Consider the following 16,010-nt stretch of genomic DNA (forward strand, 5'->3'; position numbering starts at 1 on the left):
TCCGTTTCAAACCGGTCAGATCATGACCCGAACCGTTTATAAACCGAACGGGCATTGACCCGGGTAAACCCGCCCCTGAACCGACCTGTTTCAAACCGACCCGATTATTAACCGAACCGTTTAAAAACCGAACCGGCATTGACCCGAGTAAATCCGCCCCTGAAGCAACCCGTTTCTAACCGATCTGATTATGACCCGAACTGTTTATAAACCGAACCGTTTATGACCCGAACCGAATTTAAATCGTACAAAAATAAACCGAAACCGAACCGACCTGTGACTAATCAAAACCGAACTGAACCGACCCGCCGTCTAAATGAAACCGTTTTAACCCGAACCGTTTCAAACTGAGGTCAAACCGAACTGCCAGACCGATGTCCCACCCCTACTAAATACCCAATTTACAACAAAATAGAGCAACAGACAATTTTCCCATCCATGTTACAAATACGTTAGTGCTTGTTAAAATCTACATTTAAGGAACAACACAGTTCTTCTGTGCCTCACACTGCACCACCAATTACATGGAATTTGAACATTGCACAAGCATCTTTCCATTGGCATCTGCTAGACCAAACATCTGAAAGCTTTTCAATCAACCACTAAGTGATTAATGGCATACTGGCATTTCAGGGTTGCAGAAACATCTTTCCATTGGCATCTGCTGGACAAAACATCTGAAAGTTGTTCAGTCAAACTGCTAAGCGAGGAGCTTGTGACAGTTTCTCCACATGAATTAATTCACAGAACACCAATAGCCACATCCATACCGTTAACATGACAACAGGTGCTATATCTGACCTCATTTAGAAGTATCATCTTCCCAATCCTTCAATGCAGATTCTACCAGTTTTACTTTCTTTGAATTCTCACTGTTTACTAGAGAGAGTTTCTCAAGTGAGGACTTCAATTGGTCTAGCTGGGACTCTTGTACCAAGCCCTTCTTTTTGGAGGGGGTTCTCTGGTAGTTCGGCTTCATCTTCCCCTTGAGAGTCTGGGTGTACCTTCTTAACCTCGCATTCAATGCTTCAACAGAAGACTGCAAAGCATCCAGCTCAACAGTCGTAAACCTGTCTGCAAAAGTAGCCAAATGTATATTAGCCCTTCTTCTATATTGACAAGGATTATTAAAAATGTGAATTGTTAAAATACAGACAATGAGCAAATTGCTTTTCTTACTCAGTCCCATTAGATTCCTCGAGTGATTTGAGGGTTGCCACAGCCCACAAGCGAGTTTGGGGACCTTAATATTTTATTATATCCATTATATATATTATAGTAGAGTGGTAAGCTTGTATTTTACTTAGGATGTGGGCATGCAGTAACTGTAATCATAAACATTGCTAACAACCAACAAACAAAACTAGCCGTAAATAAGATCCGTACCAAGTTCTGACTTGAACTCACGCTCAGCTCTGGTCAATGGCTTTTTATGAATTCCAGGGAACTTTCTCAAGTTTTGCAAGCGGGTTTCCAGAAATTCATGGCGCACAATTGCATGACTGATCCTATCATCCAGTCCTGGCTGTTTATTCTCAACATTCACAAGCCTCTGCTTAGCTTCACTTAATCTTGCATGCAGGTTATGAATAATTTTATTCAGATGAGGCCCATGATGCTTGAGTTCAAAATACACCTAGAAACAGGATGGAAAATCCGATTCAATAAGATAAATATAATATAAGGAGCCCACACAAGCAACATAGACTCAGGTACCCAGTCGATTTGAAATCCCGAAAATTATTACTCCGTAAATTTATATCATACTACTTCCCTTGCTTTATCTTCGGGGCCTGGAGAGGTGTTATGGTTCCTCTAAATTCATGAGGGGATCCAGAAAGACCAAACTAGTGAGGATTATAGCCAATGCCATAACAAGTCAACAACATTATCTCAAACCCCCTTTAATCGAACAGATCAGATTAAAATAGTAATCACAGCCATACCAGAGTATTCAAGAAACAAGAGCAACAAGGCCAAGTAATATTAATTCAATTGGTTTAGGTCCCAAGTAATGCTCACATACATGAATATACTTTCCTTACCTTATGCGCATATTCCACGTAGTTTTCATGGAAAAGCTTGAAATACTGATGCAGGGCTGAACGTCCTTCTATAGAATCAGCAGCAACTGTTCGCAAATTAGATCCTTGTGGAACAATAACCATCTGAGGGCCAGCAAGGAGTTCTCTACTTATAATGTCTGGTGTGATCCTTTCTCTTGCTTCTTCTGACTTGGCAGGCCTCTTCTCTGTGTCTGTAAACCTAGGAACCAATATATCCCATGTTTTCATCTCTAGCACAATACATTCTCGAGTAGAAGTGACTCCAGCAATCCACGAGTATCCAAATGAATCAGAGAGAACCACAAAACCACAAAGAGAAGAGGAAGCGCCTGTTGAACCCTCATATGTATTTACAACTGGATGTACAGATGGGGTTTTCATCATTTCATCCTTTCCACAGGTCTGATGCGTAAATGGTAGAAAGTGCAACACTATTGAATCTACACCTCCATCATGAAGGCAGTATATTCTCTCAGAAATAAGAGGATCAATAAACATAGAAATTAGAGAGTCACTATCCTTGATTTTAGGCAGAGCCAAATCTACAATAGCCAGTCTTAAAAGAGGAGGTGGATGACCAGACCAATCACAATAATCAAGTGGCTGGTCAAGCCTTACAACAGAAAACTGATCTGCAATTGATTCACATATCATAGCAAACCCACGTATACGATCATGGGAATCAAATGAGAGATGAGGCGGATTCCCAGTTTGCCAAAGGGGTTGAATTTCGTCAGCAAGAGCATCAATTTGTAACTGTCCACCACTCCATGCAGTCACCAAGATTGAGTCCTTGCCAACAGAGTTGTACAGAAAACTCACAGCACGGCCACCACATTCTGCTCCACGAAATCCAGGATCATCTTCCTCGCCATGACAAACTTTACGAAGAGGGCCCTGGAAAAGTCATACTTACATCGTTCATTTCTGGAGTCAGATAATCGAATAAAATGCTTATAATGTAACAAAACACTGATTGCATGACTAGTTTCATCTTCATATAAAGCTAATAACAGCCCAGTTTACCAGTATGGTGTTCCCAATCCACCCCAAAAGTGGCATTAGACAACAAAATTATATACAGAATTACAGAAGCTCCATTCCCACCAAACAAAGTTAGTTCTTATCTTTGTAGCAAAAGCGTTCGTGCTATCAAGTAATAGTAACCCCATGAGTAAGCCTATAAATCCTGTACCCCTGTGACTATCAGAAAATATCATTGACAGTTGAGAGAGTGATGATTTAAAGAAGAAAGAGAAAATATATATATATAAATAAATAAATAAATAAAAAAAAAAAAAAAAACCCTTTCTACAGTATAGAGGCTACACAATAAAATTTTAAAAATACAGGGGTACAATTTCAAAGAAGATTGGCATAACAACATATTGCGGTAATTGATGGTAAAGGGGTACATGGTTATAAATAAAATAGGAATAACGACAAAAAAAGCAATAATTGACAGTGAAGGGGTAGCTGAGACCCTGACAGATGAAAAACATTTCCAAAATAAAAGCTTGTTGATTAGAGGAGCAGCAAAATATTCATAAGATTGAGTCAAACAGTAATCACAGATAGGTTAGATTGCTTTAGCCCACCCCAAAAAGGAAAACACACAAACACACTAGAATTAGTGGGGATCAAAAGTCAAACCCGATTTCTAATTCAAGAAGGAAAAACCAAGTGTCAGATCCACTCATTCATTGAGACAACCATACAGGTATCGAAGCGAGCCTACAAAACCTTTCAACCTCTATTTTAAACCAACACCATCATGAGATCAATATAATGGCTTCGATGGTGTACATTTAAGTTTATACTTCAGCATAGAACAGGAGGGGGAAAAACAAACACATAAACTGAGAGCTAATCTGAATTACTTGGTATGTATTCAAAAAATATGCTTCAATTCAATTCAATTGCCCATTGGCATGCACTTAAGCAACTGAAGAAAAGGCAAACATGAATTACAACAATTAAGGAATACCTGCAATGAAAGTGAAGCATCTATCACCACATAAGGACAAGCTTTCACAGCTGTGATGCTACTAGCTCCCTTTCCTTGGTCTAGTTCAGGAAATGTTGCTTCTAACCAAGATATAGCCAGACTTGAATTGCTAATAGCTGTTGAGTTGGTAGATTTCTGACCAAAAGTTTGGGCATCACTGTAAATCTCTGCTATTGATTCCCACATGAATACACTGTCACAAATAAAAATAAAAAAAGAAAAGACAACGATCACTAACCATGCTCAAGGATCATGGATACTGGAGATATACAAAACATACATGACAAAAACACTGATACCGAATGCAGAAGTCTGAATTCATAAATCACATTTTTTCCTTTTATGTAAAACTTGATCCAAAATTGCAAAACCCCAAAAAGGAAATGAAAATAATCCCAAAATAGCCAATATGTTCAATAATCAGCAACTATGGACCATTTTGAGAAGCTATCCTCAAATCTTGGAATTATTCATGAATAATCCAACGTTGAAATAAAATAAGAGCAAAAATAAAGTCAGTCCATCAAAGTTTCCTTTACTTCAAGAAGTATGTTCTGATCTCCTTCAATACCCTCACTTCAGTTGCCCCATGCCCCATCACCAACAGAAATTGTCTAAATGGTGCAAGAAGAGAGCCAGGCCAGAGAGAGACAGGAACTTGAAATCAGTGCCCTCGTCTGGTGTCATTGATGCTCCATTGCCTACTAAATTATGCAAAAGTGACTCCAGTCATTCCACCCTTCACCACCGCCATTTATGACATAGCCCACATAGGTCATAGGAAGGCCTTCAGATCAGAGAGAGGGAAGGAAAGTGCACATGAGAAAGAAACAGGACAGCCGGTGAGTTTCTCATTTGGCTAAATGGTTGCACAGAGAATATCTTCAGAGGAGGCCAACGGGTTGTACAGAGCCTCTCTTCAGAGAGAGAGGTCAAAAGGTTTTACAGGGACTTTCTTCATAAAGGAAGGAGCGGAGGCCAAAGGGTTGTACAGAGACACTCTTCGGTAAGGGAGGTCAACATTGGGAGGCAAGTGAGTGGAGAAAAAAGTTGGGTTGAAGAAATATTTAAGTACCGCATGATATATTTGTATTTCTGGTTATTAAAAAAAAAAAAAAAAAACGTTTTTTCCATTGTCATTTGTCTAATCAATTTTTTAGGGTGGGTACCACAAAGATGCTCTGACAATCTAGGCATAAGTATTATTCTCTAATATCCATACCTGTTGCTAACCTTTACAATTTATGAGACATGAGGAAAAGCAGATTAGACAAAGCAGAAAAGCTATTATCTTCACAAAACCTGAGATTTATACCATAATTAGACCTAGAAATGGATCTTTCCAATCAGGTATTGTACGGAATAATTCAAATTTGTTCAAAATTGGTGGATGATATCGACACTTCTATAATCAATTAGCTTATGATCAAAATACAATCAAACTGGCCATATAGATTTTTAGCTACATTAGTTCACATTGTGGGTCAATATCAGTTTGGGTTATCTGGTTTCAGGTCAGATTCAGACCTGATACAGATCAATAAGAACTTTAGAAGTAATAGTGTACGATTTTATTTCGCCAAATCTAGCTAGTATTAAGAAAACTCTTCGCATTTCAATAATAAATCAATATCATTTGATAGGCAAATCCAGTTTGAGCAACAATATCAATAATAGACTGGTCCATATCTAACATAAGTTTTAGAAGATAACTTCACAGAATATACTACAAGTATAACTACTGTGTAGAAACTGTACCTTCCAAATGGGGCCACTGGGCAGAGAATGTAAACAGAGCCGTCACTAAACAAAACAAAAACCTGCAAAATGGCAAGGAGGAGAAATAAGTAGCAAGTTAAAAATAAACAGCAGTCACTCAGAGATCAGCTCTCTATAGCCATTTTTTATGTCAAACTTCTAAGTACATGACATATTAAACAAGAAAACTTCGTGTGAAGCTGCGTCAAAAAAACAGTAAGCATGTAGAAGGACAAGTGTCTGGGTAAATACTAGACTTTATGACTTATGAGCCCTCATCTAGAACCCAACAAAGAGCATAACATATATAAACGGTCTTTCACTGTTAAAACTTTGAAAAAAGGTAAAATTTCAATACTCTTATTGATCAGATCCAGCAGGACTCACACTAAATCTGTCCCATAAGTGATCACGCCCAAAGGAGAAATCAACAGGGCAAATTGATGATGCATGCCGGGATCTACCTGGCTCTAAAGGCTGCAAATAGTACTCCTGCTCTGGCTGATCAAGAGCAGATGACAAATCAAATATTCTACAAAAGGAAACCAAGGCAATTAGTCATAGTGGCATCAACAAGAAAAAAACATAGAGAAAAATAAGAGATACGTGATACCTTATTATATACCACAATCCGAAAAAACGATTACCATTAAGGTGTTTTCCTTCAAACATTTATAACACAATTAGTTTGATTTCGTGAGCTGAACTTAAAGTGTGACAGCTGTGACTCACAAAATCAAGCCCATATGCGACTAATGGGAAGAAAGAGAGAATATATTTTAGGGGTCATAATTTTAACATTCAACAAGTCATGAGTAACGTCAAATGGTGAGTGTTAAACAAAGTTTCTTAAAAGACAGTAGCTCAAAAAAAAATTAAAGGCAAATTCTCACTTTTTTTTATCATCCAAAAACTGAATCTATACATATTGTTCAGGAATGAGCAGTGTACAAATCAATTAACACACCAAAACATCAACCACAATAATATACTCTATACATGACTACTAAATCCCCTCATAATATTAGAGCTTTTTTTGGAAGGGAGGAGGGGGTTATTACCTGAAAACGGAATCAGAAGAAAGAACTGCAATATGTGTATCACTATAAGGATGCCATGTCACTTGCAATATGCGGATAGCACTATTACTATAATCATAAACTTCAGAACCAACAGGGACAGTCCTGCATGCAAGAATTAGATTGTGAATTGTGAATGCCCAGCAAGAGGCAAAAATGTAAATTTGTACTATAGGCAGAGCACCACTAATTTCCTACAAATATTCAGGCAACTTTTCAATGTTTATTACATGAAGTTTTAAATGATGCCCATTCAAAATTTCCAGAAAAAGCACTAAACACCACCCGTTTTTAGAAAGCACTGCAGGCATTGCATTCAGGAAAGAAAGAGCAAAGAACTCCATCTTTCAAATCTCGCTAATCTCAGACTCTTTTTCCTTTGTGCTTCCATTTTTGCATTAACATTCAGCATCACCAACTCTCAACTCAACCTCCTAAGAACCCACAACCCGCATTCACCCCATAATACCTTTCTGGTATCTCCCTTGCACTTTAGATTTTAAAAGCAACATGAAGTCGATAATTTATTTCTAGTTAAATAAAGGCTTTTGAAACATTTTAACTTCTGCAAAATCGCATGATCACGATTGCATTGTAACCACAATAACTCTTAATGTCAGTAAGAGAACATAGTGACTGGCTATAAGAAAAAAAGCAAAAATAAATTGATAAGTTCCATTTTGCCAGCCCTGCCCAATTTAGGGAATAAATGAAGAAAAACATGAAGCATCCCATATGCCTGAGATACATCAAATCCTAAAGCTTCAAGAAAATTCTGAAAGAAATTTTAATGGCATAAAAGGCTCCAGGGCATACACAGTTAGAACACACGCTATACGCTCTATATTTTGTTAGCAATAACATGTCCGTATAAGGCATACCTGCAAATACTCGAACCATCCTTTGCAGAAGTACATCCATAAAGGTACATGACACATATGCAATCTGAACCAGCAAGAAGCAATGCTGATCCATTTCGATTAATTGAGATTTTGGTAACATGAAAGTCGAGTTCAATATCTGTTTGCAGCACCTATGACAAGGATGGAATCATCAATAAGTAGAGTCAAAGATACTTATCCAAGAGACAAAAGGCACCATAAAATACTATTTAAAATACAAGACTAATGCAAGAAGGATCAACACATGAAAAAGATTGATTTGACAATCATGGACTTGAATTAATCCAAATAATGAATACCACATATCAGGGCATGATATAAACCTTTTCAAACTATCTTCTACTTCAACATAGAAACTTGATACATTACTCTTATTTCCAACTTCAGTAAATCCTTAAGTGTTAAGCCAGTGCAACATCAACTTCTGTAAGTAAACATTTCTACGATCGAACTAAGCAATCTCACAAAGAAAAGAGGACATAGACTTCAAATGTACATAAAAGTATAAAACCTCCATAGAAAGTTACACTTTCCTCCTCCAAATAGTAATTACAATTCAATTTTTCCCAGTCGCCAGGATGATTCTATGACATTAAGTTCTCTCATCATGATGCAGAATAAAATTCTTCTTTCTTGACCGGTATTGGCCGTTATTTTTTCCACTTAGGTGACCAGAATTCATACTATAAGGCAACATTTTCACTCACCAGTAAAACACAGTGAGGGTAGTAATGAATCCGGGGAAGCATCATATGGAGAGAGACAATGACCCCCAGGGCGAGGGGAAGACTACAAGCTAGGCAATTTAACTTGAACGGCAGACTTGCAGCGACAAACTGCCTTTTCCTGGCAATCTCCAATTCTCCATCACCGCCCTACCTCCCCCACCACCCCCCCACCCACCCCCACCCCCCCGAGATTACCCAAAAACCATATCTTCCCGCCTAATGTACTTCATTATAGTAATAATTAGCTAAAGCGCAGCTAACGTTGTTTGCAGAAGCAATTCGGAACTCGTAATTCCTAACCTGAGTAGTTCAATCAGCCTTATAAAACTAGTAATTAAGAAGAAATATCGAACAATTGCAAAAGGTACAAGAAAATAAAATCCTCTAGTCGACTAAATTTCAGCTCAATTAACCCTTCATATCACTACCTTATACCCCCGAACTTCATAAACCCTAAACCCCTGAAAATTCCAAAACAACAACAACAAAAATTCCAAAATTAAACATAAACACAATTCAATTAGGGCAAAATAAAAAGAGAAATCAAACCTTAGAAGGATAAGCAGCGACAACAGAAGTAGGTTCAGGTTCACCCAAACGAACAGACAAACGATGAAGACAATTATTCTCGGAATCCCAATAGTAGATTCTAGAAGCTCCATCCCAAGCCATTAGATTCATCGCAAACCGCTTCTCCGGCGAAATTCCGCCGCCTTCGACGGTGGCGGAGGAGGAGAAGACGGGATGATCTTGAAGTGGAAGCCATTGAATCTGCTTATCATTGGGAGTTGAAGAAGAGGGAGATGAAGAAAGAGCTAGGGTTTTCGATTTGTGCTGATTTTTCTCATTGCTAGTTTCTGCAATGTCGAAATTGAACCTCATTTTTCAGAAAATTCTGGGAAATCCAGTTTTAAATTTCTCTTTAAATTTAATTTGGGGAGTTTTATGAGAGAGAAAAATGGAGGGAGAATTTTTGCAGATTTGGAATTGAGAGAGATGAGAGTGTCTTGTTTGAGGAGGTGCACGAAGTATGAAATACTTAATGGGCTTTTTTTGCAAGTAATTGGGCTGTTGGGTTATATTTGGATCCATAATTAACCCGTTACCAAAGAAGTGGATCCAAAATCCAAATTAGCTCAAATTGGAATTTCAATACTTCATGTATTCACAAATCGCAACTCAAGCGACTTCGTGGCCTGGTGTGATTTGAATTTTTGTTTTATTAAAATTTAATAGTGTTTTTACGTTAATTATTCAATTTAGTGAGTAGTAATGAAAAGATTGATGCAAAAGATCCATCAATCTTGAGTCGTTATCTTTAGTCAAAAATTATTCGATATAGTAAATAGTAATGGAAAAATTGCGAAGGAACAAAATCCATTGTAAATCTTTGAGCAAATTGTAATCAATCAATTATTTTATTATACTACTAGGGTGTACCAACGAGAACAATTGATTTTTGTACTTAATCTTCATTTGCATAAGCTTGGGGTGTTTTATAAACAATGGTTAAGTAACAACAACAACAATTATAATGAAATTCATCGTGTTTCGAATGAAAACAATAGGACCTACGTCTGGACCTTTTTTGGTGAGCTGAAGACTGGATTCGGCTCAACTGATGACTAGAACGAGGGTTTCCTGCACAGCAAACACACGTAAATTGGCCGCGGGGGTTATGCCGAGGAAGACCCCTTCGATGCCGAAGTCAATAAAGTGTTTAGAGAGAAAAGGCTATACAAGAGTATTAATTACTTGAGACTTGAATTGAATGAATATATAGAGAAGAGAATGAAGGCTTGAAGTCAAATGGGCTTGCCATGTTGACCAGACCCTTAACTGACTTGGCTTATATTTAGAGAGTTAAACCTAGCCTTGGGCTTATAATTAAAACATTTGTGGACTGGCCCAATTAAAGTAAATTGGACCCAAACACATCGTATATCACACGTATAACTATAAAATGGTGTAAAAGTGTCGAAGATAGAAACATAATTACAATTTATACAGCAACAACTTGAAAAAATCACACTTGCTACTTTACTAGCTAGATGCACCCCTTTGGAGGGCCAAGAAAATTGTAGGTGCCTTCGGCTTGCCTACTGATATTCATACTAATAGTTCCTCTCTCCTTAATTATATACATAGTCTTGATCCTTGATAAAAAAAGAATATAAAAAAGAACAAAAAACTGTACAATATAGGAGATCATAACTAAACTGATGAGAAGTGAGATGCGATCGATAGTAAATCTCATTACCAAACACAAGTTAAAGGCCTCTAAGGATGTATGTGTATGTCAATCCTATGTTGTTATGGATACGTTTCTCACGAACTTCTTGAAATGCATTATTTTATGTGTACGATACTGAAAATTATCCTGCATATAGAAAATGAAAAATAGAGGGTTAATAATAGGAAGGTACATACAATCATGTTGCAATTGTTAGATTCATAAGCAGACAATTAGGTGACCAAACCTTTTTTCAGAAGAATATGATTTGTTGGGACATGGAAATCTTACCTTTAAAATAATGTACGAAGATCCCCCTTTTTTTTTTTATGAGAAAGGGTACGAAGTTCATCTCTAATGCTCTAAATTTGTACATGCTTCACTTCTTTCTTTCCTCATGTAACAACTTTTCATATCTTGGAAATCCTTTCTTACAGGCTGAATTAACCTACATACAACAATTTGATTGACAAATAAATCAGAATTCATATAAATGTTGGAAATAAGATTTTTGTAAGATTAAAAGGATTCTTTATAAGTCAAATTAAGATGTATGAACAAAAGGATCATATCTCTCTTACAAAACAATGATATTTAACTACAACAAAGAAAAATGTACAATTTTTAAGGAGATGATAAATTACACCCTTTAATCTTGAAGTTAAATTTTCAACATACGGGACCCATATACTGCCTAGAAAGTTCTAAAATATGCTTAATTAACATGGTTAAAGTAGCAATTGTGTCAAGACTTGTCAACATGTCAATTATACTACCAATAAAATTAAAAAAGCATGTCAATTTTTGATGATTCAGATTAAGAAAGGATTCCAAAACCTGATTAAAAGAGAACCTTACAGACAATGGCTTTTATTCATTGTCTCTTTATACAACTCATTCAATTTTTCTCTTATTTTAACATCAGAAGTACGTCATTTTAGGTTTATAATTTTCTTGATTAAACCATTTATTTCTTTCTTCCCATAATTAGTAATACAAGTGGATTCATAGACAAAGCTAACTCAATTGTCCAATATATATGTCTTCATCAATGGATAAGTTGTCCCTACCTTTGCATAGTCCGTAGACCAAAGGGTTTCTTGCTTTATTTATTTTTCATTACTATAATACCAATTTGATGTAGATATTTATGAACATATGGACCTAATTAACCGCCCATCCCTAAATTTATTTATTCCGTTACACATCATGATGTAAGTAAGTGGTATTTTTTCACATATCTGATTGTTTATGAGTTCATGACCTATCCCTCCAATCACCCACCTAGAACATAAAGTCACGATATTAATAATGTCTGACTGTTATCTTGAAATAGAGGGAGAATTATTAGCCAAATAAGTCTAAGGTAAGTTTTCAAATATCTGATAAATGGCATCAATACACGACCCTATTCAAGATAAGTTCAAAGTATGATGATGGATGGAGTTCGTTATACTTATAATATTAAGAAGCTACATTTTATATAGTAATTAAAAGAATAGGACAGAAAGCTATATATTATATTAAAAAAAAAAAATGTCTTGATTAAGCAACTAATACGCATGAAGAATACACCTAATTCAATAATTCAACAAATAATCAAAACAATAACAAATTAGTGATCACAAAGATTCACAATTGAAGTGATCTTATTATGAAATTGTGGCTCTAATCACTCCACAACTCTAGATAATCATGCATATATGTGTACTTCACCATGTTGATGTATTTCTTTGATTACGTATAACTTCTAATTTAATTTTTATGCATGTGATGTGATCTCCTCACTCGTACTCAACGCGAGGTTGTCAAAAAATCTCTAAGCGGGGACCTCATATCAATACAAGAATAATATAATTAGGTGTGTGTTTTAGAGTTAAGAAAAGCATATAGCAACAACAAAATAAATTTAACACAGCGTTAAATTACTATAAGTACTTAAATTACTTCGTATCAAAATAAGCTTTTTCTGTTGGGAAGAGGTGTCCTTACAATTGGAAACTTCCCTCCTAAGACCCTCGTGTATTGTCAAAAACTCTATTCAACCCTTAAATACGACATAATTATTAACGAAAAAATTGTCCCTATATACATACATAGAGACAATCGATACAATTACTATGTTAAAAGTATCGATCATCTCTTTGGATCTTATTTCTTAGGGAGGGTAGGTTTGGATTTGAAAATGATTTCTTGAATGTATTCAAGAGTATGAAAAAGATCTTAAATTAGAAAACAAAACAAAATATCCTATAGTGTTTGCATATTGTTTGGACTAAAAGCATTATTAGAGTAATAAAATTAGTGGTAAGATGGTAGGTTTTGACTGAATAAAAATGTAACGTTGAAAATTTCACAGCAATTTCGTGCGAAAGCACTAATCAATTTTAAGGTAAGACTTTCCCCCAACGCTTACTATAAGTTGCTCCCAAATTTGATTATTCTTTGCCACAGCAAGAAAATATAAATCTAGGTGTTTTCAATAAATTAATATTTGTCACAACATGTTATTTCATAATACGAAGTACGAATTAATAGAATACAATAATCCATCAACAAGAATCTCTTAAGAGCTAAGACTCATATATATGGCTAATTCAATCGTCATGGCTTAGGTAGATATATTATAAGGACATATAACTCATTAATGATCATCCTCTAATCGAATCTGATCTTCACTTTTTTTATGTTTCAAACTTTTGTTCTCATTTAAACCCAATTTTCTATTTAGAATAATTTCAAATTTTATACGAGTATTAGAATGAATAGAATCTATTCTATTTCTCTTTTCATTTTCTAAATAAAGTGTTCATACGAAAACGAGTAGTATCACTACTTGAGATTATTATGAGAGACGGGTACACGGTAAGACATGGGTACCGAGTAATTAAAAGTTGAAAATGTCAAATTATCTTTCAATCCATTCATACAGCTATAGAGTTTTTCCTATGCCACTTTTTTAAAATTAAAGTTCCAGATCATAAATTCCTAGCTTTGAGACATTACAACTGTTTTAGTGGTACAGCACCCCACTCTTGATTGGTTTATCTTCTTTTTTAAGATATGCTATTAGGAATTAATTAGTGCATAGCTAATTAGCTTGGCATCTTTTTAATGATATTCTACCAACTCATCAAAGCCACCTAGCAAACAGAAACCTATAACTTACACTTTTTAGTTGCCAATTTTGCGTAATCAATATTAAATTCCATACTAATAATAATTTCATTATGTACCAACCAAATTAATTCATCTTGCAACATTGTTATTAAATTATGTACTCGAATTATTTTGTTAATTCGACAAATAAAAAATGTGTCGTTTTAGTAACTACTCCATTGGGTTGCTAACGTGGGACATTGGTCATTTATCTTATTTAGCACAGGGTTACTTAGTTTTGTACTTTTGTCCTCAACTTAGGGGGGGGGGGGTAAGGGGATTTCTTGAATGAAATTAACTTTAACTTGCAACTAAATTGAGCTAGGGATGGAGGGAACTTACAGCTTCAATGTCAATCCTGTAAACAAGAAGCTTTTTTCGTTCTCGACAACTGGTCCTATAAGCAACAAACACGTGTCCAACCGCCAAGACGTAAGAACATACGAATAATGCAACCTCGGTGACTCTAGTGTACCCTCTCTCGGCACCATTTGCACCACCAAACACGAACGGGGCTTTTAATGATACAAACACCAACGAAAGTACCGAACATATTGTTACCACCCACAAATAGGGCCCGCGTGACAACTTCGGCCCATCACAACAGCTATACACACCTATACAGCACAATAAATAACGAGTTATTCTCAATACATTAACTTTAAATAAACACATAACAGAAAAATTTAATACATTATCAGACTTGTCACTCATCGTTACATGAAATACACATTACATACGGTGTCTAAACTCGCTAATTATCACATTATTTTTATGGTACTCGTATATAGGTATATTGGTATGTACTAGTGAATTGTCATACGTATTAAGAAAAAAATTAATGCAAATAAAGATTAATTAGATTTATTCCATATGGGATTATGAGAATGTAGAGCATTTTTAATTAACTTTATTAATTTATTCAGAAAACACATGAAAACGCCTAACAACAATTGGGCCAACTACTGTCAGAAAATAAAAATATAAAATAATAAACCAATTAAGCCAACTAGTTTGCTGGACTTATTAAGCCCTTAATTAGTCAATTCTGATATGTAAGCGCACTTTAAGGTAGGTTAAGATATAAAGTTCCTAATCTAATCAATGGTGACCATCAAATTTCAAGTTTTGGCAGGTGAATTAAGTACTTAACAATTTACTGAATTTAGAAATCTTGTAGAACCATAATAACATAACGAGTTAGCTTAACAAGTACCCATGAACACTCGTTAGAAAAATCACGAATAATGCAATAAATAAAGTTATTCCCTATTCCTAAAACAGTTGTACCAAATTAATAAAACCCGTTTAATTTTCATACTATATTCAGCAATTATTCTGTCTAATAAAACCTAAAATAAAAATAAAATCATTATTGGTTGTGTAAGCCCATACGGGCAAGTTAGACCGTCTGATACAAGAATTTACGAAAAAAACAAGTAAACTTACAAATGATGACGAGGGAACGGAGTATGGAGATCAACGGAATATCAACAAGAGAGTATCTGAAATCATAATTGGCAAGGTGGGAGGACAACGATTGAGGAGAAAGAAAAGGAGACGAAGCAGAGAACAAAGCAGAAGGTAATATGGTATCCGCAACAGCAAGAAGAACAGGAGCAGAGAAGAACAAAAAAGAGATTAGCAAAGTAATTAAGAAAAACACTGTTTTTATTGCTCTAATCACCCTTATTGATTTCTCCTCCTTAAGAAACCCCATGTTTTTCATTTTTTTTTTCCTTCCCCTTCGGGTTTTCAAATAATCCGAGACGAGTCTGAGTCTGAGTCCGAGTCCGAGTTTGAGCCCGAGTCTGAGCCCGTATTATGTACAAAGATAGATAATCTGGAGGATAGATAGACAAAAATAATTAGAAGAGGAGAATTGTGTAAGGGAGAGTGGGAAGGTTTTAATAGAGAAGGGAGAATAAAAGAGGAGACGGAGGCGTTGAGAAATTTGACCAAGAGTAGGAAGAGTCGTGGGGTATTATGATGACGTGGAATTTTTTAAAATTTAATTTTGATTAAAAAGTTAAATATTTGGTGAAAGGAAGTTGAAGTTAATTAAAAGACAAAGATT

General features: G+C 35.6%; 2 protein-coding genes across 5 annotated transcripts; both read right to left on the bottom strand.

Moving 5' to 3' along the window:
* Positions 1-313: 313 nt before the first annotated feature.
* On the bottom strand, positions 314-9,560 carry LOC110699266 (nuclear pore complex protein NUP88-like). 4 transcript variants are annotated; one of them, XM_021876765.1, is made up of 10 exons: positions 9,091-9,560; positions 7,793-7,944; positions 6,894-7,016; positions 6,220-6,364; positions 5,833-5,894; positions 4,054-4,267; positions 2,046-2,963; positions 1,387-1,636; positions 802-1,074; positions 314-661 (listed from the first exon to the last, which is right to left on the bottom strand). In XM_021876765.1, the coding sequence occupies exons 1-9, from the start codon at positions 9,421-9,423 to the stop codon at positions 803-805; spliced, it is 2,469 nt and encodes an 822-aa protein (XP_021732457.1). In that variant the 5' UTR covers positions 9,424-9,560; the 3' UTR covers positions 314-661; position 802. The 4 variants fall into 4 exon arrangements, with proteins under 4 accessions (XP_021732457.1, XP_021732456.1, XP_021732455.1 ...); XM_021876764.1 differs by having other exon boundaries at positions 314-677; XM_021876763.1 differs by having other exon boundaries at positions 314-677; positions 771-1,074.
* Positions 9,561-10,440: 880 nt separating this feature from the next.
* On the bottom strand, positions 10,441-15,998 carry LOC110699267. The gene is made up of 4 exons (XM_021876766.1): positions 15,383-15,998; positions 14,276-14,550; positions 11,066-11,222; positions 10,441-10,921 (listed from the first exon to the last, which is right to left on the bottom strand). The coding sequence occupies exons 1-3, from the start codon at positions 15,660-15,662 to the stop codon at positions 11,154-11,156; spliced, it is 624 nt and encodes a 207-aa protein (XP_021732458.1). The 5' UTR covers positions 15,663-15,998; the 3' UTR covers positions 10,441-10,921; positions 11,066-11,153.
* Between the last annotated feature and the right edge of the window lie 12 nt (positions 15,999-16,010).

Source organism: Chenopodium quinoa, unplaced genomic scaffold (genome assembly GCF_001683475.1).
Source record: "Chenopodium quinoa cultivar QQ74 unplaced genomic scaffold, ASM168347v1, whole genome shotgun sequence".
NCBI lineage: Eukaryota > Viridiplantae > Streptophyta > Magnoliopsida > Caryophyllales > Amaranthaceae > Chenopodium > Chenopodium quinoa.